General features: G+C 49.0%; 1 protein-coding gene across 6 annotated transcripts in view; it reads right to left on the bottom strand.

The window, feature by feature from the left end:
* CAMTA1 (calmodulin binding transcription activator 1) overlaps nt 1-23,870 on the bottom strand; it is a 283,392-nt gene that overhangs the window by 6,557 nt on the left and 252,965 nt on the right. The window contains exons 11-23 of one of the 6 annotated variants that reach the window (XM_026862593.1): nt 20,700-20,839; nt 20,271-20,467; nt 19,849-19,927; nt 18,681-18,996; nt 17,773-18,296; nt 16,436-16,623; nt 15,772-16,018; nt 15,222-15,293; nt 14,254-14,274; nt 11,109-11,302; nt 10,841-10,915; nt 5,967-5,997; nt 1,636-1,817 (exon numbers count right to left, since the gene is read on the bottom strand). In XM_026862593.1, coding sequence (XP_026718394.1) covers nt 1,636-1,817; nt 5,967-5,997; nt 10,841-10,915; nt 11,109-11,302; nt 14,254-14,274; nt 15,222-15,293; nt 15,772-16,018; nt 16,436-16,623; nt 17,773-18,296; nt 18,681-18,996; nt 19,849-19,927; nt 20,271-20,467; nt 20,700-20,839 — 2,266 coding nt within the window. Of the gene's footprint in view, nt 1-1,635; nt 1,818-5,966; nt 5,998-9,510; nt 9,965-10,840; nt 10,916-11,108; nt 11,303-14,253; nt 14,275-15,221; nt 15,294-15,771; nt 16,019-16,435; nt 16,624-17,772; nt 18,297-18,680; nt 18,997-19,848; nt 19,928-20,270; nt 20,468-20,699; nt 20,840-23,870 lie in introns of those variants that run through there. The other 5 variants (XM_026862589.1, XM_026862590.1, XM_026862588.1 and 2 more) reach the window with 5 other exon arrangements.

Raw genomic sequence — 23,870 nt, 5'->3', positions numbered from 1 at the left:
CTGCTGCCGGTAACCAGCGAATCCACAGGCAGACCCCACGGGGAAGCGCTGCAGCGCCGGGACCGCTGGCTGCTTCCCCCGCGCACCCATCAAGCCAGGTACCAGACCAAGGTAACCCACTTATCATTTAGAGTAACTGTTCTTAAACAAGCCCCTGAATGGCTTTATCAAGAGAACCTAAACCTAATCGCTTTCAACCAACTAATTCTTTATTGGGTAGTCTGCACTGCAGCATTTCCTGTATCCTAGGAGTCCTTTTAGTCCTCACTTCACACTTCGAGTAAGTTCCTCACTCAGTGGTACTTTGATTTGGTTACAACAATATACAGTGCCAACATGAGTGTGAAGCAAGCATTTCCTTTCCATTAGTGCTCAATGTAATAGACCCTCTAAATTTTCAAATACAGTTTAAAATAAAGTTTCACCAGGGAAGAATTTTGGACAAATTAGGACCCTTGAAGACAGAAGTTCACTACGTGCTACTAGGAGAGCTTTTAAGTCAACAACACAGCATTGCCTTCATGCCAGGCAGCGATCTTCTGCGGTTCGTCTCTTCCACTCCTCAATTCAGGCAGAAGAGGGCCAGGTGTAGCATTCAGTCACAAGCATTAATGAACTGCTCTAAGAAGAGGAAAAGGAACACTACTGGAATTTATCAAATGGTACAGTAGAAAGGATGTTCTTATGGAAGATGTTTCAATCCAGTTTGGTGACTTACAGTGCAACTTTTAAATACCAGAAGAAATGAGCACACTGAGAGCAAGTAATACCAGCAGAGCTGATGGATGGCACGCAGCCCTCTCCAGAGGCCGGCAGGCACAGGCACGCTGGCTTGGGTCACTCTGGAAGGGCCGCCAGCCGCACGGGCACTGGAGGGGAGGAGGGTTCCAGCGACACACGCTGCAAGGCAGAACGCACCGGGGAGGGGAACAGGCTCTGGCTGCTGCCAGACTCCAACAAGAAGTACCCTCCCACTCCAGCAGCTACGACACCGTGCACGGAACCGCAAGGACCGTAGATTTGGTTCTGCACTGCTGAAGCCTTTGACCAAAACCTCCTCAGATAACACTTCCTCCAGATGGTAAGGGCCTCTAAGGGACAAAGTCATTCCCTCAGCGGCTGCTGAGGAGCACATGAATGGAAAAGCGCGTGCAGTAGAGGTGACTGATGAGGTGTCTGAATCAGCCATGGTGCTGACGCACAGAAAGGGAAAAGAAGATAATTTCAACTATGAGCTTTGAACCCTGACACTTGGGAGCTACGTCCCGGCTCTCAGATTGCTCCAGCCAGACAAAGCTTCTGCCCTTCGGACCGCGTTACTTACTTGGCCGCCGCACAGGAGGTTGCATCAACACGTGCTGAAGCGATGTAGAAAGCGACAGCCCCAGAAGCGAGCAGCAGCTCCTCTCCCCACGCGCCCTCCCCACTCCTCTATGGGCGTGTCAGCAAATGGATTAGGCCTACTCAGAAAAAGTTACAGCAAACGATGGCTTCATGGGTAAAGCGTAACACAAAGCTGCTTCATCAGATTTACTCCATAATGCCCAGCCAGGGAAATGTTTAATGAGTCTGAATGCTGAAGATCAGTATAAAGGAGAGGGTGCAGGAGCCAGAGAAGGCTGGCTGGCGAGTTACCTGTTGCTCTGAGAGCTGAAATGGCCTGTGGGATATTTAAGAAAAGGGAGCTCTTGCCTTTTTCCAGATATCTCATTTGGGCAGCAAAACAAAAAAGACAGAAAGGCCCAATAAGAACAACACCCCAGAGCACGCGATCTGCGATTTAACACACACATTTGAGCTCCAGATACATTCAGCCCCTGCAAGAGGTAAATGAAAAAAGAAATTACTTTGAAAACCTTTGTTGCAGGTACAGTGACGCATATCTAAATATGACATTTTCTCACATTGTCCTGAACTTGAACAAACGGGACTTTTCAATCCCTTAAACTTTTCCCCCATTCTCAATCTTACTAAGAGATGTAAGAAACCGTGTCCTTAAATGCAACGGCTGCTGCAGAGCATACATTAAAAACACAAAAAATACAAGTCCCAGGTACACGGGAGCAGGAGAGGCTTTGTTGCTGAAATGCCAAGAGAGGGAAGCGTATGCAGAGAACAACAAAACATAGTAGATGTTGTTTATTCAGGTATGAAATAAAGTTGTACTTACCAGAGAAAGTGACCTCGGGCGTTACACGCACTCCCCAAACCGGAGAGCAGCGGTTGATCAGAGCTAAGAAACGGGGTGTGGGTGAGGGCAACTATTTTTAAATGAAAGATGCCATGAATGAATACATTCGTTACCACTCGTGATACAGGTACAAGTGCACTTGCTCCGCCCCAGAGAGGACAGAAGTTCTGCTGCCAGCAGCAAGCAATCTGCTGGCCTAAGGACAGGAAGAGCCTCGCTCCCCGCAATCCACCACCGGCGCCAGGAGCGCGGCCACGGGTCACGGTCTGCTCGTGCCTGCACCCGGACTGGAGCAGAGCTCTCCTGCAAGGGGCTGCAGCGGGTGGTGGGACGCCCGTGTAGCTGGCACTGCCATTAGCGGGGCTCTCCACTGGAGTGGCTTCCCCTCAGATGAAAACTATTACTTCAAGGCAATAGTAACTCTTTGTTTTTTTTCTAGAAAGTCTTTTAATTTCTGCCACAGAAAGATAGGAAATTCTGTCTCACAATTTGGCCAATAAAATCTCCCACCTCTCCCTCTTTACTGATCCTGGTGTAATGTAACCCGAGTAAATCTGGAAAAAATAATGAAATCAATTTGGAAAGAGGTTTTCAAACGGAAACATGGAAGCAATTGTTGCGATCGTTTATGCGCACACGCAGCCTAGGTCAGCAGGGTGTCCGTGTCCGGAGCACACGGATCGGTGACCGCAGACACACGTACGTGCAAGTGCTCCGTCAGCAGACACGGGCACGTCTGCGCTCATCAGAAGGCCCACAGATACTTTTCTTATGTGCATGCACGCCAGCAGCGTACGCACACAGGTTGCTATCAGCAAAGCAGCAAAAATAATTTGCTGAACAGACTTATCTTGGCAGAACAGCAGCTTTTTTCTTTTGTGACAGTTCATAGCTTACTTTTTCCAGGTAATCAGAGAACTCCCCCATTTCCCCACCAATCCCACATCACCTGCCATTTGAGGCAAAACCTGCAAACCTACTAAACTTCCAGAATCTGCTTCCTGCTAATTTCTCATAGGCTGTTACACACACAAAGCCTTGAAGTGCAACAACCATCCTTCCCCTGACGCCGACAAGCGGCCGTCAGCTGCGCCCGCGGCAGCGTCACCGCGCGGGATCCAGAGAGTGCCTCAGCCCCGCTGGGCCCCGGGAGGGAGCCGAGCACAGGCCACGGGCCTGGACCCTGCGCTTGCTCCTCTCTACAGTCCCCTCACCTGAGCACCGACGGCACAACTCAGGCCAGTTTTGGTGCATCTTGAGGCTGTAGCGTGCATCTGCTCTCTTAGCAGGAGCCCCAGCCCTGACTGGAAAGGCACAACAGCACCATCGCTTTACTCTTCTACGTTCACGCCAACCGGCCCGCTCTGGTGTGCACATTTCAGTTTATATTATTTCTCCTATTCACAGAACAAAGGTTTAAGGACACATCCCCTCCAGCCTGGCGCGCAGAGGTTACCCCAGTGCTGCCAGCGGGGAGCGCAGCTCCTGGCCTGCGCCGCTCCCAGGGCTGCGGGTGCCCCGGCCGGGGGATCTGCGGGTGACCCAGCCACAGCAGCACAGCAGGAGTTCCCCAGAGGGAAGGAAGGCTGAGAAGAGAGCACCAAAACGGCAGTACCAGGAGGGGCTGGAGACAGGGGTGTATTCTGGGCGCACCAGTGCCGGCAGACACGCACACAGTCCCTTTTCTTACTGTGTGACAGGGCCCACGGCTGGCCAGACAAAGCCAGGGAAGGCTGGGAGACACCCATTATCTCCAAGCAGCGTTAGAGAATGGGTCTCACCAGGAAGCTGCTGGACAAGCCTGAGACAGTGCAGGGAGAAAAACATTTGTCTGTCTCTTCTGCTCCTGCAGCTCCTATCTAGCACCAGTGATCAGTGCTTCTGAAAGGCTCCACACCCCGCCAGGACCGCGGCATCCAGCTTCTGCCGACAGAGAAGACAGAGCGGGAGCATCCTCCGCTCCGGCTGGCACAGGCCTTGCTCCCCTCCTGTCCCACCGCCCCGAGGTGCCGGGCGGCTGCTGGGCCGGCTCCGCGCTCACACACCCGGGGCTGGGGACCTGCAGCTCCTGGCTCGGGCCCAGCGCGGGCAGAGGAGGGCGAGGACGCTGCCGGGAGGGAGGGAGTGCTGCTCCTTTGTCTTGAGGTGACATGTCCTTTGTCTGCAGCACTCGCTACTGCCCCACAGACGCAGTAACTGACCCCAAGGTTAAGGATGGTTAAACCTGCTCGTGTTTTTTTTGTATAAAAATAGACACATCCTTACAACAGAGGGAGGTCAATCTATCCAAGCAGAATGACTTTTTTTTTTGAACCTACAGTGAATTTTGTTTTTCAAAACCAAACTATGTTTTTCTTCAAGAGGCTGAAACAAGACACCCAACTGTAGACCAAAAATTACCAGCCCTACTTATACACAAAGCATCAGGTTTATATAAACAAGTCATCCAGTCAGTCCACCATTATGAGAACACAAGCTCCTGTTACACACTTCCCAAGTTAACCTGCAATAGTTGTAAAGCACATTAGCATACATGCCAAGACCCAGAGGTACAGCTTTCCAGCTAACAACTTCACAGCACCTCTGCAATCAGGGGTAATGTTTCTCTTCACTAGGACAAGATCCATCCAAGTCGCACTTAAACAATTAAAGCACATCTGGGCCTTTGTCCCCATTTCATCCAGTTCTTTCTTGTCATTAGTTAAGAACTCAAATTGTTACTTGTAAAAAGCTCAGAATATGCAACAAAAAGCAGTAGCACAGAAGTTGTAGTTTGGAAAGAAATGTCATTAGCTATTGCTTTTTTTTTTCAGTATCAATAGTTAAACAAATAGCAATGCCTCCAGCAGGCTTAAGCCCAACTCACACACTCACTCCTAAATCACAAAAATAATCTCTGCAAATCAAAGTCAGAAAAAAACTCCATGCTCAACGATTCAGTTTTCTTTTCTGAATGTTACATGGAAGCAGGAGTCCAGGTCAGCCCTGCCTCTGCCTCTCCTCCCTTGTTGGTATTCTGTCTGGCTGCAGATTGACAAAGGGTAACGCTGCTGTCCTGCGACCTCTCAAATGCAAGGTGGTGCTGAGCAGCCCTGCTGCCAACTCTGGCACGTGCCCAGAAAGCCACAGCACGCCCTGCTCGCCGCGGGAGCGCTCCGCCGCTGCAGCAGCCAGCGGCCCGCTCGGCACTCGCTATAGCGCACGTACAGCGTCTTCGCTGCAGGATTGTTTGGTTTCCTTCCCACCATGCCCACAAACAGCTTGGTGCTTAACCAGCTGAGGGAGTAACAAGCAGTGTGAAGAGCTCTTCTGCTCCTCTCCGGCTCGTGCAGAAACACCCACCCATCCAGAACAGGCTGCCTCTGTACCGCAGCCGCCTGGGATCTACCCTGAGCGCAGTCCCCCGACAAAGGACATCGTTACTCATTGAGCGTGCGTGAGCACGGACCCCAGGAAGTTCCAAAATCTAACAACAGCCATTTGGATACTGAAAAATACCCCACCACCAATGCCGCCTAAGCATGCCCATGATGAATATACATGTCCTTTTTCACACATTCATGCATTGGTAACATCTACTGCAGAGCTCCGACCTGTTATAAAAGCAGCAGTGTTAGTCATTGCAGTAGGGTTAGTTTATACAGGATTCTGTTTTGTATCATTAATGGAGGTGAAACTTACTGGCGTATCTCGGCTGCAGCCCCATGCAAGCAAGCAGAAAGCAAAAATATTTAAAATGGAAGAGAGGAACTGGCTAGCAGGCAGCTACACTCACCCTTTTGTACAGCCTATGGTCCACCAGTGGGCTTCAGATTGCAAAACAATACCAAAGAGCTATTAGCACACACATGGCAATAACCGTACCTTACCAAGAGCTCCACGTCAGGGAGGAGGAGACAACACTTCTGCTTGCCTGGAGAGAAAGAACCCTTCCCACTCCTGCCTACTGGGCTCCTCCTCCTTACCAGACCAGGCATGAGCAGTCCCATGTTTAGGTGTTTTAGGGCAGGAAGTAATAAGCAAGTAAATAACCCCCGTACTGTCACCCCCATGGCATTTCTAGCTGCGTCCTGCCTTCACCTGCAGCAATCGTCTGCTTTCTGCCTCATTCCAAACGCTCCTCCATAAAAAACACTGCAGATAACAACCACAGCCTAGCGATGGTGGAGACACCTCTCAGAAGAGTAAAATCTTCCTAAGAATTGGAGAAAGAACAGGAAATTGGAGGTTACCTTCCCAGCGAGAGCTGACTGTACGGACCGCACATGGATTCAGCTCAGCAAACCCAAACCCACTTCGGAGCTCTTGCACTTCCTTGTGGCTCTAGATGTGTCCTATCTGGGGATCGCCAAGCAGGGGGAGTCTTTCCAAAACCATTAACTACACAAACCCTGGTTCTGTCTCTCAGGACAGCGTGCAGGAGACAGCTCAACTTGCAGTAGGTGTAATGGCAAGTTTTAGGGTGAGTTAGTCAAGTGCCAGCCAACAGGTCCTGATGGATGGCAAAGCTCTCCCGGGAGGCCAGGAAGTTTCTGTGTCTCATTCTCAACAAACAACACTTCTGTGACAAGTCATGTTGATACCATGTTATGGCAGATGCATGTTTTTCATCACGTTTTTGAGAATATGACATAGATGGATAAATATATTTTTCCAAAGTCAGAAGGAAACGATACATCTGACTGTCAGAATGACTGCTGCTGATGAATGACCACTTTTGTCTCCATGACACCTGACAACACTCAGCTACCAGAGCTCAATATCTTCTCTAAGAATGCATTCGACCAAAACTTACATTTCTTTTCTGATTTTCATCCATGTCTACACATCCATTACAGAGAGCTCCAACTGCAGAGCCTCTCTCATTAACCCTCTCAAAACAACTGTAACACCATCTCTTCATGCAACAAGTTCAGGAGACCAGAAAACACGAGACCAACATGCCTGTGCAGCCTAGATCCTCAAGCTGATAGGAATCATGTTTGTGCTACTGAGCCTTTGTGCCAAAAAACTAATAAGCAAAATAGGACAAGACAACCATCCAAGCTGTCCTGAATGCTAGCTGAGAAAGAGTTGTCATTATTGGCTTGAAGTAGGCTCTGATCAATTTAAAATACGATAAAAACAACCAACCAGATGGTTGCAAGGGGGATGCCTGAGTAAATCTTGCCTAAAGGCTACAAAATAAGCTCTTAATAAGGAGTGGTTTATTGGCCCAGCAACAGAACCTGCTTGTGGACAAAAACCTAGGTTAAACAGTTTCGTTTCTTTTAAGGGTGAATCTCCAAATTTTTAAGAATTTACTGCCTTTTCACTTAGCTCATTATCCTTGCAACAGACTGCAAGTGGCTTTTTACAGCCTCCTCTCCCACCTCTATCAGCTGACAAATTTGCTACAAGATCCCCTTTCTTTGATGTTCCTGTGCATGCTCTCTTTTCTCTCACTCCCTCAGACTTTCCAAAAATATCTGTCATTTCTACCCCTTGTACTGACAAGGCACTGTGGTTTAACAAGTGGCCCCATAGGGCTGTTTTCATGCTACAGAGCATTAAATAACATCAGGTGTTAGTCATTACGGCTTGCCCCTGGATGTCCAGGAGCCTGGATGGCTGAAGTATTTCTTTACGGAGCCTGGGGCTTTCCTAGTCTCTTGTTTATAGCAGCAGTGTGCTGATTTTGAGCATTTCAAGAGCAGTCTGTGATAGGATTCCAAGAAGCAGTACTCCTGAACAGGGTGTGGGGCTGTTAGTGCCAGCTGCACCCTGGGCGAGCCGGTACGCAGGACGCGCCGGGGACTGAACAGGTACAATCAGGAGGCTTACACAGAGGTGGTGTTGGCCTTACTTAACATCCTAGGTTGTGTTACTCTATCCTCAGAAAGAGGTAAGCAAGAAAAGTCAGGCAGTGAGGAATAAATGTAATTAAGACACAAATGAAAACTCAGAAAGCTTTAATAAGAGCAGCTGAGAAGGAAGCAGCTCCCTCGCGTTCCGCCCGGCAGCCCAGTGCACATGCAGCACCAAGAGGGCGGCTCAGAGCAGGGTTGTGCAGCCAAGCTCGGGAAGGAACGGACGCGGGTGGCTCGCCAGGACACAGCTGGGCTGGGGAAAGCGCCCGGGCCTCCCCTCGGGGCAGGGGGAAAGAAGCACATAGGTCTGTTTGAGTCAGCTGAGACGCTGAAGCAAGTGAAGCTGTTTTCATAAGCAGATCTGTATCATTTCCAGTATTATATTTTTCCCTTGCAGTTGTTTACACAAGCAAAAGACTTGAATCTGTGTCTTCAAAATCCCGTGTGGTAATCAAGCTCCAAGAACCTGATTTGTGTTTTCTTTGCTGAGTGCAAACATGCACAGGGACAAGATTGCTCTGTGCGGTGCCGGCGGCCAGGAGAGCTCAAGGTCTGAGAGACGCTCCTGCAGCGCGTTCCCAGGCTCACAGATGCAGCCTAAGTGCACAGAGCATGCGGTGTTTTGGAAAACATCCTTCTTCAACTGCTTGCTGGAGCTTTTTTTGGCAAGCTGGAGTAATACAGGGAAAGAGACCCAAACCTGCCACATTTCTAGACAGTTTTGTAAATCTGGTAGGCCGGTAAATTTATGTTTTTTTCGAGCAGATTCTAAATGCTGGGTTTGTCATTTTGGTAAGTCTTGTTTTTCTTTTCAGCATTTGCCAATGCCAGAATGCTCCTCTGGTTAAAATTGTGTCAACTATTAATATTAGTTACAGTAACACAGTTTTAAACCCTTATGATTGCTTAGAGAAAGTACATGCCCACAAATGTGTGATCATTTTTATCTCAGAAGGAAAAGCAAGGCAGTTTTGAAACACAATTAAGATCCTCAGGGGAAATCAGTTACTTTTTTCTTTTGTTGTGTCCTCGCCAAGAACCACAGATGAATTCCCAAGTAAGCACAACCGCTGTCCAAGTGCCTGTGGACACAGACAGGGCTGCACTGCTGCAGAAATCCGAGTTCTGCGCAGTGTGACGTAAGCCAGAGGAAGCCTCCAGACAGTGGATCCCCCCCCGATTTTTACTTCCTGTCTATAAATACCCAAGACCTAAACCCGTCTCCCAGAGACGCACAGCAGCAGCGACCGCACTCGCTGAAGAGATTGACCACAGGCAAAGGGAAGGGTCTTGCCTGCAAGCTTCGGTGATGCCAATGAGTAGGGTCTCGCTCTCACAGGAAACAGGAGATGCTGAGAAAGAGGAAGGCAATGAGCTGAAGGCAAGAAAATCTGCTTGAATCACAGACATGAGAATCTAGGTTACTCAACAGCAAGAAACTTAACTGAGTGGGGTGGAAGAGCATGGTACATCCTGGACATTGATGGGAAACCCAAGGATACAGCTAGTCGTGAGGCATTCTCTGGGCTTGTGCATGAGTGGGCTACAAAAGCCTCTGGCAGACTGACCCCAGAGCCTCCACAGATGGAAACAGGCATGTGGCTTTCCCAGGGACTGCCCGGATCTCAGGCAGATCTGAGGGGATACAGAAGTTCCAAACCTCCACCTGCTCCAGCAGGACTTGCTGCCCAACAAACACAACAAAACAAACCTTTTGGTCTCTTCCACATGCCCTGCTGAGAGCAAGAAGCTGACTGCGCTGCTTCATCAACAACTGGGGCTGTTTCAAGTGCATTTGGAATTGGCCTGCACACTATATAGCCCTCTTTCTTGTCCACACGTTACTTGACCTGAACCTGCAGGTTAAGATGTCCTTCCACAACATGAGCCACACTGACCTCCTGCAAACTGCAGCTCTGAAATCCTACAAAAAGAACCAAGTCTGTCTCTAAAATCAAGTTTATCACATGCCTCTCCTTGTTCAAACATTCCTGGACTGAACTAGACAAGCTACACAATGCATCAGGTCTAACCAGCTTCTGAGTGGATGAAATGTATGTGTGGCGAGAATGGAGGGAGCAGAGTCAGAAACATCTGAAATCACTTTTGTCTAGGCAAAGTTCCAGTTTGCAACCTGATCATATATGGGATCCTTTCACTGAAAAATCAAACCAAGCCCTGCGTGGAGCAGAGCACCAGTACAGCAGCACCAGCTGCCACATGCGAGCGCCCTGGGAGCCGGCAGAGGACGAGTCCCCGTGTCTGTGTCTGCACTCCCAGCTCAGAGGTGGGTGTGGAGTGGCTGGCGGGAGCTAACCTGGCTGCTGCTCGTTGGCACATTCCACCTACCCGCATTAAGAATCTCTGTTTGATGAGAGTTTACCAAATGACCCCGTGACCAAACTGAAGGCATTTCCACTGTACACCAGATGTGTCAGATTTTGCACTCTCACATACCATGAATGCTTCGTGCACCACTTACAAGCTGTACCTGTGATTCAGCAAGCTTTTTTTCAGACTTCCTGAAGTCCAGCTTTTAAAGTCATGTGCCTTTGCTCAAAGCTTCCTTATTCTGAGTCTTCCCAACCCAACCTAGGCTGCTTTACCATATCAGCAGGGAGCTGAACAGCCCTAAGTTAGAGATTTAATTTTTGTCAGTATTTCTTGGAAGCAGTTAGGCTTCACTATTTGATTAGAAGACCTGAGGTGAGCTGATTCTATCATACTTGACATTGATGACACACTTGAGAATTGTTATGCTGCTCTAGTGAAGGGCAGGTAACATAAGATAGCGTCATACCTGTGGCGGCAGCGTCGTAAAAACCGCATAATCTTGCGAGCAGCTTGATCCTGCTTCTTCGTAAGCAGACTGCTTCTAAACACAAAAAAAAACCCCCAACACTGAAGTGTAGGCGAAACTGGGGAAAATAATGCTAAATACAAGAATAATTATCCTATGAACCACTGTTCTTTTCTCAGTGACCTTTGTCTGTAAATTACAGCACAGCCCTGACGAGCATAAAAACAAGACATAAATATCCCAGTAGCACCCAGCATCAACAGCTCACCTGAGTTTCTGTTGTACAATGGTGGCTGCCCGACGGTTTTGCCTCCTCTTCCCACATTCTTTGTAGCTGCGATAGTACTGCTGGATCAGCATCGCGGCTCGTCGGCTCTGCTGGAATTTTTTCTGCTCATAATAACTTCGGAATTTACTCTGGATAAGAATGGCAGCTTGTGTCATCTTTTTATAAAGTGCATACTACAAGAGAAACAAAGAGAAGCTGAGGCATTCCAAGAAAGCCAGCAAGAAGCAGATTCCTATGGTGAAAGACTCTTGTGCCACTAAGATATGACGAGAAGCAAATGAGAATTTGCTCACTGTTTGGGAACTGTGCAAGAAAAGGGCCCGTCCAACCTGGACTTGAACCCTTCCAGGGAGGGGCCATCTACCACCTTCTCTGGGCAACTTGTTCCAGTGCCTCACCACCCTCGTTGTAAAAAATTTCTTCCTATATCTAGTCTAAACCTGAAAAAACATTTAAATCTTTAAAACCATCACCCCTTGTCCTATTGCTACAGGCCCTGGTAAAATCTTTGTCCCCCCCTTTCCTGCAGCCCCTTTCAGCCCTGGGGGGCCACTCTAAGGTCTCACCGGAGCCTTCTCTCCTCCAGCTGAACCCCCCAACTCTCAGCCTGTCCTCACAGGGAGTGCTCCAGCCCCCCGAGGTTTTATTTAACTTAGCTAGCAGAGGCTCTGCATGTACATGTGAATGACCAGATCCAGCTGTGCCACACTTGGGAGCAACTTGGGAACAGCTGGAGCTGATCCCGAGTCGTGTTTACACTGCTTCGTGCCCGTACCGCATCAGGTCTGCGTTAGAGAAACGACTGTCTGCACCTAGAGGAACTGTTCCCTTCGTGGCCTACAGGAACCTCGTGACAGAGCACAGGATGCTCATTTCTCTGCAGCCATTGTTTGCAAAGACTCGTAACAGCAGCAGCAAAATACGCCCAGCTCAGTGATTAAAAGCAGAAAGCAGTGTGAATGACTATTCCAAAATGCCAATAAATTAATCAAAACACACCTTTTCGTATCTTCATTTAAAAAATAACCATTTGCTGTTCACACATGTATTCTGCTTTCTTAGGACAATTAACTTTTAAACAGCTCATTTCTTGTTTCTATGCCATAACACAACACTGCAAAAGCTTTGATTGCTCATATATCCATTTAAATCCAAGCATTTCAAATGGAATAACATACGAATCTAACTTAAAACAAACAAACAAAACCCCAAACTCACCAAGCCTAACACTGACCCTAAGTCACAGACAAAACTACATCTCATTATGTCTGTAACAAGCACACACTGAACTTGCAGATTTGCATGAGCAGTCACACACATCCGAAATTCCCTCTAGCACCATATTATTTCTAGCCCCGTGATTCTAAATAAAGCAGGCACAAACTCTTAGTATCTTTATTCTACAGCCTCTTCCTTTAAAAAGCACACAAGTAGAGGACCACTTAATAGAAGCCATATACACTCATGCATATTTTTAAAAGTACTTTTTAAGATAGAGATGTAGAATAATGTACAGAAGTTGCACTTACACCTCTAAACTAGCACCATGACAGTGGTTTTCAGTGTTTACTTATCTTATCTTGAAAGTTTTAGCACTTTCAAAACTTATGTGTCTGTTGTTCCTGGATATTTTATCAGCTGTCACTTCTGCTCACTTTATCAGACAGATGAGACACAGAAATAGCAGTCACTGCCCTGTATAGGGTAATGTCCTAACATGTCTCAGTGGAGTTTTACCGTCTATTGGGAAAAAAACCCAAAAAGCAGACAAACACACACAACTCCCCCCAACATTAGTCCAAAGCAAAAACCCCTCCAATATCATCACAGACCACTATTTACCAAATTTCACTTTCTGGAATTGAAGCAGTCATTAGGTGCAGTTATATTTTGCCATTATTAATTTCCACTGTTTTTTTTGTTGTTGTTTTCTTGGGTTTATTTCAACATTTTAAATTAAATGGATCAGATTGTGGTTTTAAATTAGCTATTTTAAATAAGTCCACTTGTGGGCTGGTCATGGTTTTCCTTCAAGTTCTTAGCCCAGATGGGACTTCTGTGGCTGAGTTACAAACCCCTGAATAGAAGGGTCCAAATACAAACGGTGACGTGAGCTATGACTGTTCAAATTAGTCATGAGCCTGTGCTGAGCTCAGCAGTACAGTAACAGAACGGAGGAATGAGGCATGTGAAAGGGAAAACAGCAGTCACTGGATAGACTCGACCCCAATGTTTGCGTTCAACTCTTAAGACCCACTTAACCAATGAGCCGCTCCCTTCTCCTCGTTTTTGCCTCCAGCCAGGCAAAGGATAAGCAGAGAAGTGCCCTGAGCCCTGTGGTAACCCCCAGCGAGTACAGTGCCCTGCTGACAGAACAGCACTTGGACTGACACAAACCACAGTGCAGGAGGAAGCTGTGGATGGAAATTACCCTGAGGACACCCCCTGTCCAGGAAGAGCAGCCTCGTCCCCCGGGCAGCTCTGAGAAAAGCTCAGCTGATTCTAGTATCTGATGAGGGCAGGACACGCACAGCTGGGAAATCCACCTTTACAGAGAGAATTACTGGCCATGGACAGTTTCGGACTGGCAGACAGCTGTGCCTCCAGTGAGCAGCAGCATACATGAGACGGTGGCCTTAGGAATTCAGGGCACAGGTATTTCAGAGATGAATGTTCAAAATACTTTGGCAGGCAGCAGAACACAGGGGACACCAGCTCTTGGTGGGTGGGTGGGACAAACGTTCTCCTGCGCTCCCCGAACGCCAAGGCAAAGATCACCGAGCAACAGCTCAGCAGCAGCAACCAAGGAAAAGCTTGTCCTCCAGAAACTGCCTTCAAAAACCTTCCCCGCACCTCAGCCCATCACTGCTTAGGTAAGTACCTGTACAACCAGGAGACATTTCTTATCGTTTTCTGTTGTACTACCATGTTGATATGCTGTGGCATGGCAGCCCCTATGTATCTCCCATTAGGTTTGGTTTGTCAGTGATTTCTTAACCACAGGTATTTATTAGTGGCTATTATTAAAACATTTCTCTAAATGCCAGGTTATCCTGGTTCATATTGAATGTGAAAGTTAGTGACCCATGGGGAATTGTTTCCAAAATGTTTGTATTTGTATTACCTTCAAGGCTATCCAAGTAAGCTTAGGGAGAAACAGAAAAATACACAGTTAATGTTAGTTCTGCAAATAAAGAATGAAAAAATAAAAAAAACCAAACCATCTTCTTTCAAAAAGAAGCAATTCCAGGATCCAAGACAAAGCAGTTTGTCAAGCAGTTTTTGAAAGGAATTAAGCTTCCCTATTACAGGAAGCATCAATGCAGAATGACAGCCATGTGACAGGCTGCATGTGAATCATGATGCAGTCACCTAACTCTAGCCAGGCTGCCCAGAAAACCTTTCTGAAGGCTGTAAAAGAGCACAGGCACCTTGCCTTTCACTTTACGTAACAGGCCACCAGGCAGCTTGAATCCAGCAGGGTACAGTGGAAAAGAGGGACGTGGGCTCTGGCCACCCCCCACCCCCTCAAAAAAACCAAAACCAAACCCAAACCAACCAAAAGCCAAGAAGGAAAAAGTATCTTCTTCTTCTGGGGTTGAGAACTCAGCCTAAAAGCATGTCTCCAACTAGAGTCTGGAGAACAGTCTCAGTCCTGGAACAACTCACATCAAGCTAAAACACGTGACTTCCCATCGTTTAAAAGTTTAGTATGTGCAAAATAAAACAACCTGTTTTTCATCTCTGCCTTTATCAAAGGCGAAACCAACTTCAATTTCACAATGAAATTTGGCAAGCAACTAGTCAGAGGACAGTCTCACCAGGCTATAGCATGCATAAAGGCCAATGTGGAATACACCATTGCCCTCTATCTCATAGCAAAAATGCAGGTGCCATCACAAACAAAATCCTTTCAAGGATTCCCTCGAAAAATAAGATTCAGGACATGGATTTTCTCCCCTTTTTGGTTTTGCCCGAGCAGGGTATTTCATTACTGCATGCTGAAAAGCATACAAGATGGGATAATTCCCATTCTAAAGGGCTGTGTTCACGGCACTTACATGTGTGTCAAAATCTCACTTCCTTGATTACCTGTTTGTATTTTCGGTAGCAACGCTGAATAACAGCGGCAGCCACCTCCTGCTGTTCCCGGAGAGGACGACCCTGTGTTGAGAAGGAAAGAAGCAGAAAGTAGTTAGAGTTCACCAAAAACCAGGACAGATAATGTTAAAAGGCTCGCAGCAGCTTGTAGAGCACCTGCTTCTGAATCTCTTCTACCAGTGCTACCTGGTTCAATTCAGGCCAAGGCACTTCCTGGAGATGTCTCTATGCATGAGGGACAAACCCTCGAAATTCATCTTTACACCAAGCAGGCAACTAACCAGAACCTCTGGGGTGTGTTTTGAGGATATGCTTTGTGAGTGCTGTTCCGACCATCCTTCTAGCACAGAAGGATGCTATGGCATGGCAAGCATGGTAGTTGCTGAGTGAACATCAACAAGCAGATGCCAGAAGCTCTGAAAAGGTTATAGGAGAAACTGTGTTTTTGTCCCAGGAGTGAGCATTATCCACATTTTGCTTTGTAACAAATTACACACTCTCACACCTAACAAGGGAGATGCTGGACGTTTGGGCCACGTACCTTGTATTTCCTGAACACTGTCTGGACGAGTTTGGCAGCTTCATAGAGTTCTCTCTGCTCATGATCAGACAGAGTTAACTGTGCAAACTCATTTTCTACCTTCTCGCTGGTGGATGCACTCAGAAATTCAGACCAATCTGCTGCCGAGGGAAGGCTGGGTTTCTCAAAAGCTATTTCACTGATTGGTGAGCCAGCAGGGCTCAAGCTGGTGTTCGAAGAAGGGGTCAAGGGTTCACTATACAGACTTCTGAAATACCAATCACAGTAGGAATTATTGGTTCACGAAGCACCCGGGCTGGCATCACAGATAAGGACTACAACAACTCCTGAGGTCAAGGCAGAAGCTCCCACTCCCCTCCTGCTCTCCAAGCGACACCCCACACTCCTGCGCCTGCCCGTGCTGCTCCGCGCAGCCTTGGCGCAGGGAGAGGAGCCACAACTCAGACCCCGTGGCCCCTTGCCCTCCTGCCACACACACTCCCGTTCTGTCAGGGATCTGTGGCTGTGCCAGCCACGATACGTCTGACCACGGGAGCGTGGCTGGGCTGGGCACGCCAGCACTAAGCCCCGCTGTGAAGTGGCACCTGCAGGCTGGAGACCCAGCGCATGCTGCCCAGCATCCAGACCGCGCCGAACCCCGAGCGGCCCCACTGCTCTCACTGACCTGATCTGTGCAGCACTGGGCAGATGATCGACATCAGCAAGGTAACTGGCCAGCCAGCTCATTGTGGTGCTCATGGTAGCACTCTCTGTTCTCTCCACCAGTGGTGACTCCATTGGCACAAAATTTTCCCGCTTGATCCTGTCAGGCGTAGCTTCAATAATGTGCTCTGCAAGTGTCATCATGTTCACCTGGAGAGGGGGAGAGGAGAGCACACTTTTGCTGCCTGCTGGCAGGAGCCTTGTGCTTGCATGTTACAGCTCAGCTTTAGACAGACTGCTCCATTCTCCCCAAACTTGTGGGAGCTGGAGTCTACTGTTTGTCTCAGCACTGGGAAAAAATTCATTAACCAAAGCTCATTTGCTTTCCTGCCTCTTCTGCCAAAGCAGTGCAGGGTTTCATATTCCCCAGACCTCTTTTCACTGAGAGCCGAAGAGATGAGGTGCAAGGTCGAAGCCCTGGACCTTTGCTGTGTGCTGCTGTCAGCTGTCACTGTCCCACTGCCAGAGGATCTCGCCACCCTTTTGCCAAGATGTGCAGCAGAGCATGACGGGACAATAAAGGCACACCCAGAAAAGGTAAAACCCTTGGACCACAGCTTTGTCAGGAATACTGAAATGTACCCTGCCACCTGCCAAGGTTCACGGGAATTTTTAACACAGAACAGTTCTTGTTTTGAAAGATCTGCTTCCTCCGTGCTATGCCAGCAAGGTGAGAATACTCAGAGCTGCCACGGCAGCGCACGTGGGCTGAGCTCCCCATTACTCTTTTCACTCAGAACACCAAACCCAGTACCTTTCCCCAGGCACTACTCATCCGCCTGTCCTGCTTCTGGTGTGTTTTTATTTCCTCTACTCCATACCTAGTGGGATTTTCCCTGCCCCCAAGCCCACCATCTATCCCCTTCTCCACTTTTATCTCCTTGCCCCTGAGTGCAGCGGCTTGGCCTACAACCACAGCCTTGCCTCTCTCGGGTCACCCTGTCTTCATAGGGACTGCTTCCCCGTTCCCGAAGGACTATGGGGCCACCTTAGTCTTGTTTATGGGTGTGACCAGGAGGCTCTGCCTCTTCCTTTTTCCTTGCAAAATTGCAGTTGTGTGAATTCTGCATGCTGTTGAAGCTTACGCCAGAGCATGACCCTAAACACCAGCCATCAGGAGGAGTTTGGGCTGACGGAATACCCTCTGAACTGGAGGGAAGCCCATGATGACCGTGTGACTGCCTCCCTTCACAAAGCACAGTCCAGTCTCTAAAGGCCTCCACAGAAGTTTCTCACAGCTGGGCTCCTCTGGGCAGCCACCACTCAGAGCGCTGATCCTGGAGTCAGAGGTGTGTTTACCTGCAAGTCATCCATGTGGTGTAAGCAGTCCTCATCCCCTGCGCTGTCCCTGTAGGACAAGAGCTCCGCGTCCACCATCTCCCTGTCAGCCATCATCAGCACGTTCATCTGCTCCCGCTGGCGTAGCCGATGGGCTACTGTGTCCTTCCCCAGCGCAGCTCCTTTCTGGCTCCCTGCCACCTGCACTGCAGACACACCAATGTAAATGTCTTTTGGGTTCCATTTGACACCTGCTTGGCTGCTAGAGCCCCGGTACCCAGTAACCTCTGGGATGTGCTGGGAGAGCTCCCGGCCATAGTCCCTTATCCCTTCACTGGGGCTGATTGTCTCAGTGGCGGATTGCTTAGAGCTGGAGTTCTGCTTCCTGATGCTTGGCTGTTCCAGGCTCAGCGCAGTGGAAAGCAGCTTCTCTTGCCGGGCTTGAAAATATTCAGGGCTCAGCTTATGTTTTTTGGGTGCAGGGTAATCTTTCTGAGTTTCACTACTGTAGTAACTGGAAGGTTCTGATCTTGGTCGTCTCAGCTCTGGAAAAAAACAGATCGATGGTCAAAATCAAATACACAACCCATGACTGCTCTAAGAACTACAACAGCTTCTGTCTCAGAGCCCAGGCGGGAGGTTGTGCCGTGCTCTAGGACTCCCGGCAGTACGTGTAAAGGGAGTAACAACCCCCCAGGGAGGATGCTGCCTCAACCACTCTCAAGATACACACGTCTTTCCAAAGAAGGATTTGTTCCTCTCCCCAATACTTGTGCAAGGGCACGAAGCACCTGACAGAGTCCCCATGAGAAGCCCTGAGCAGACAGCAGGGCTACAGGTGGCATCTGCCGCCCAGGTGAGCTCCTTGCCCCCAGGTTTTCACCTGCCAAATGTCAGCGAAGCAGTGCTTGCCCTCAGGGCTGTTTTACCTGTGTTTGTACTGGAAATCACAGTGACTCCCTTCTGCGGCTCCTGAGAGGCAATCAGCTCGCTGTGCCACTGGGACACCCAGTTCTCTGCACTGGAGTCTGTGCTTGAGGGGCACTGAATCCTGGGGTTTTGCCCGATTTGAGTTTGCTCATCTCGCTGTAGCTGCTCCAAGCACTCTGCCAGCTTCACGTGGCCCCGAGAGCGTGCGATGGCCAGCGGCAGCCTCCCGAGGGAGTCAGGGATGGAGATGGCTCGGCGGTCCCACTTGTACAGCACGACGGCTGCGTCCATGTGGCCCAGGGCACACGCCCACATCTGAAAAAGAGCAGACAACTGACCCGTTGGGGACTGGCCTTCTCCTTCCTTTCTTGCTGATGCAGTGGAGTCTGGTTGCCAGCTCATGGAAAAATGACTGACAAGCAAAACCATAACATGCTTCAAACCCAGCAACTGGCTTTTATAAATGTCCTATGCCAACAAAAGGCCATTCCAGAGGATGAGATGCATGCTATTCTCTCCTATGACAGAGGAGCCTCCATCTGCCAAACGAAGCTGACAGTTTGACAGTTTCTTATTTAGTAATTAACGTTTCTAGGGTTTGCCTTTTTTTTTTTACACTGGCATCACTGCAGAGACAGAACAGCCTCATATGCAAAGGAGTCTCTGAGATCAGAAACACACAGACAGGACTAAAGGTTGGGAACAATAAAATCAACACACTGCTGTTGTAAACTGGCACTTCTGGTTCCACCTGCTTTGGCTTTTTGCTTGTCTAAGTTCTCAGTCATGATTTCATTATTCCAATGACCAAGACGTTTCAACCACTTTACAAATTCTACAGTCAATCAGTCAAAGAGAGCAACTTGAAAAAAGGCCTGTAAAGTCCTTTTCCCAGAACGATAGTGGAGAATAGATTTTGGGTAAAACACAAGCCAGAACCATCCATCTGTCCCCTTTCCTCATGTTACTCAATAACAAGGTTTTTGCTGTGTGGTCTCTCTCAACAAAATGCCAGGAAGCTGGTAATGCCATGTCTTACTATTTACACGGCAAGGACACGCAAGAAACATCTACTCTTCAGTGTGAAACACATCAGGAAAATAATACATCAGGGAGAACTCCAGAGGGTCCTCTGACTATCTCAGAAGTTTCAGTCTCTGCTCTTACCAGCGGAGTGCAGGAGAAATGATCCACATTCAAAGGGTCAACTTCCAGCTCCAGATCGATGCTGTCTGCATGTTTGGTGCTGTAGAGGAAACAGCAGAACAAATGATGCTCTGTAGCCATATCAGGATCATCGTGTAAACGCACGGCTTTCCCCAGAGCACTGCACCACAAAGAAGTGTCCGTGCCTGTGCCCGTGACACGTGTATTTACTACAGACAGTGCCCCCACCAGAGCCTTTAAGAGCACGATACATCCAGTGGTTGGACTCGCTCTCTCAAGAGACGGGTCCTGTCAGATCAGGGGGCAGGAATAAGTTCAGGGACTTGGCTGTTTGTAAGGAACAGCCAGAAACATGGACTGAGCAGAGCCTATGCATGCTTCTGCCATGCCTGTACCCAAGAGTCCAACGGGCTGGGTCTTACCGCCATTTGATGAGGGTCTGGATCAGTGTAGCATAGCCCTGGGCAGCGGCTAGGTGGAGCAGTGTCATTCCTCGGAAAGTCTTTGAGTGGATCAAGTGTTTGGACTTTGTCCAGCAAGCACGACTCATCATCTTCTCGCACACCACCACCACGCGGCTCTCAAAGCAGCTGCCCAGTGTCCCAGTCCCAGAAACGCACTGAAACACCACACACATCCCAGTTTAACCACTGAGGGGAGCTGCAACCTGCCCTGAGCAGGCGCCTTCGCTTCTACAGACAGTGGCAAACGCTAGTGAAGGCTGACTGCTGTTAGAGACACCCACAAAGCAGACTTGTTTAGGAGAAACTATAATCCTTTCCAACCTCCCCAAAAGCAAGCTCTGGTAAGGAAGCACAAAGCTGCCGTGTCTGGACACAGCGGGCTCCTACCTGTACCTGCGTTCCTCCATTCCCGCTCCCGTTGCTCCCGCCTCCTACTCCTTGCTTGTGCTGCTGGGAGCCTGTCATTTCAGCCATTCTCCTCTCCATCTGCTCAAGTCGCTCCAATATTGACATCCTGAACTGGTTATCTAGGTTGGAGAAAGCCAGAATAAGGATATTTCTACGGTAAGAAAGCTCAGGTTTTGGCAGCCTAATGCAGGAATCCACCAACAGCCCTCCTGGAAGTCACACAGGAGATAAGCTCTGCTTGGCAGCACACAGGGACACTTGCCCTGCAGCACCCCAGCTCTTCAGGTTCCTGCAGCAGCCCTTTGCTGCAACTCCAGAGAACTTCCTTAAAGAAAACAGACAGAAAAATGAAGAATGTAGGCAGAAGATGGATCCCTTCGCTTGTGATTCTAGCTGTATCCACACGATGAAGGACTGGGGTAATGCAACTCCTCTGAAAATGCAAGTAAACCCTAAGCAAATATAAGCATTCAGACAGCATTTCAGTAGGATCATATCTGTCAAAATACTCTCCATTTTAGCCAATTCCCCTACTTTACAAGAGTCCTAAATTGAGCTTGGCTTGCCTCCTGAAACCATGCAATACTGGTACCTGGAGGAAAAGGACTCCTCTGCTTCCTTCTGTGCTTACAAAGAGAAGCCTTGTAAAAAGGCACTTGCTCCTTCCCCAATGGGCTCCCTTTCCTGGAAAACTTCAGCCAAGTGCCAGAAAGAGAACCACCAGAAATCACAGAGTATGGGCTCTGATACTCCAGTAACATTCCAAGGAACAGTGCAACTCCTGAGCCCTCTGGTCTCTGCAGGAGTCTAAAGGTTCTATTAGTTATTTTCTCCTCCTTGCACCGTAAGCAAGCACTATGATACAGCTGCTAACACCTGACAGCGGGGCAGAGAGATGTAGACGGGTTAATAGGACACTGCTACACCTGATGCTGTAGAGATCAACTCAAGGGACCTTTCTGTGTTCAGGGCCAGTCAGTGCAGCTTGAGTGGCTGCAAACGCAGAGGTCTCCTTCTGTCTTGTGATCATAGGGACACGCAGCTCATGTGAAGCTGGGCAGGATAATTTTGCGGATAGGGAACATTTAATGAATCTTGTTATCACAATAACAGCGCATATAAAAAACTGTGGGGAAAAGACAACCCTCATCCTGCTTGGTTTCATGCATCCCTGGAGAGGATGTGGTGGTGCAGAGCCTGAGAACAAAGCCCACGGACAGCATAGGAATCTGTGCATCAGAACGAACAAGCTCTGATCGAGTGTTGGAGGAGGAAGCCTTCTCTGAGTGACCTGGTTACCGGCAGAGTCCTCCCTGGAAGGCTGCAGCAGCACTCGTATACTACACCGTGCAAGGCACAACTCTCCCAGGGGGTATGAGAGGAACGGGCCCCTCTGCTGTGCTGCCCTGACCGCAGTGCAGAGCACTGGTACGAGCGTGCTCAGGAGTACTGCCTGCGGACACCCCCTTCCCCCCGAGAGGCTGCCGTGCTCTGACCGCAGACAAGGGCTCTGCTGCCTCCTGCCCAGCTCCAGTGGGCAGTGGAGCAGCACCCCCCTACCCTCACTTCAGCCTTCTCTCACCTGGTCTATTACTTGTAATTACTGCCTTATTAATAACTCAGTTAAAGCAAAGCCTCTGGGAAAGTAAGGGAGTGTGAGGTGAGGAACTGCTCCCAACAGCCAGGGCCGCAGGGCCCTTCTCCCACCACACTCAGCGCAGGGCAGCGACACTACACGAGCAGTTTTCCCGGCGAGGCTTTGTTCGGAGTGCTGCAGTGTGCTGCAGTGCAGTCCACGCGCTGTCTCCTCCTTCCCCATTGCCAGGCGCAGCACGTAGGCTGCAGAGACCCAGAGACCCAGCGCCGCCGAGCCATCCCCTCTCCGCGTAGGGGCTGCCACAGCTCCGGAACCAGGAGACACGGCCACACGCGCCTCAGCAGCTCCGTCCTGCACGTTTAATGCTGCTCTCTCCAGCTGCGTGGCCAGCACCTGTATCTGATCAGAGCTAAGAGCAGCAACACACTCCAGGTGATCGTATCTGAGCGTTCAACCTTGTACAGGCAAAAGCAGCATCTTTTTAAAAGAAGAAATTTGGCTTGAACTGCTGTTACAGAACAAGCCCAGGGCTGCAAGATACTGGGGATTTGCTCCTACCTATTTCACTGTCAAAAGGGAATAGTTATCCTGTACAGCCAGAAACAGCATGAGAAAATAATTCCAGTGAGATGCAGAAGTACACTGCAGATTACTTCCCCCTCCCCCCCCTTTTTTTTTCCCAAGCTGAATCCACTGTGGAACAGAAATGGAGAGGCCCCTGTTTGTGTCCATTTTCCAGGCTCTTTTCTCTAGGCTCCGTGATGTCCAACAAGTGAAGGCTCCACCTTTCCTGACACCGAGCTAATGACACCAAGAACTTCCTGGCACTTTTCTTTGGAGGACTGAATGACTAAAGGGACCCCCACCGTCCCCAGAAGGGAACACTAAAAGAAAGAAAACTAAAGCACTTTTCTTAGGAAATTTAATTTGAAACAGCATCTCATGCTCCCATGTGTTCCTATTCAGACACCTGGACAGTGATGCTGGAAACAGGGCAGGACTACCTGATGTGAGGCAGCAGAGAGCATCTGTGTGACTTAACAGGAGTCTGAAGGACACACATTATAAACTCATTATAGTCTCGAACCTTCAGCATTTTACAAGTCAACGGTGTTTTCCACAAATGGCTGTAAATTGCTGCTCAGCCCACAGGCAGGTCAGAAACACGCTGCTATTAGTAAAATGGGAAGTGAAAACAGCATTCTGGGGTGCCAGCACAGAGGCAGGGGAGCCCTGCCCGTGCCCAGCAGAGTGCTGGCCCTTACCCAGCAGCAGGGCGCACCCTCGGGTTAGAAAGCTCCAGGCAGCAAATAAACTAAGCAGGAGGTAGAGCGTGGCAAGTATCTCTTTGCTGCCCATTTTCCAGGTGATTAAACTTGCTACCCAAACAGCTAGAACAAAGCCACAACTGATGGCAATTTCAAAATTATTTATGTGTAGTGTTTCCATAATAAATTCCACGGTATCAAGTACACTGGGATGTCCCCTTCAAAAGCAACTGGTCACCGTGTCTACCGTGTTAGTCTACAAACCCCCCCCCCCCCCCCCCCCCC

The sequence above is a fragment of the Athene cunicularia genome, assembly GCF_003259725.1.
Source record: "Athene cunicularia isolate RWA chromosome 21 unlocalized genomic scaffold, athCun1 chr21_part1, whole genome shotgun sequence".
Taxonomy (NCBI): domain Eukaryota; kingdom Metazoa; phylum Chordata; class Aves; order Strigiformes; family Strigidae; genus Athene; species Athene cunicularia.
This window is presented reverse-complemented; position numbering and strand designations above follow the sequence as displayed.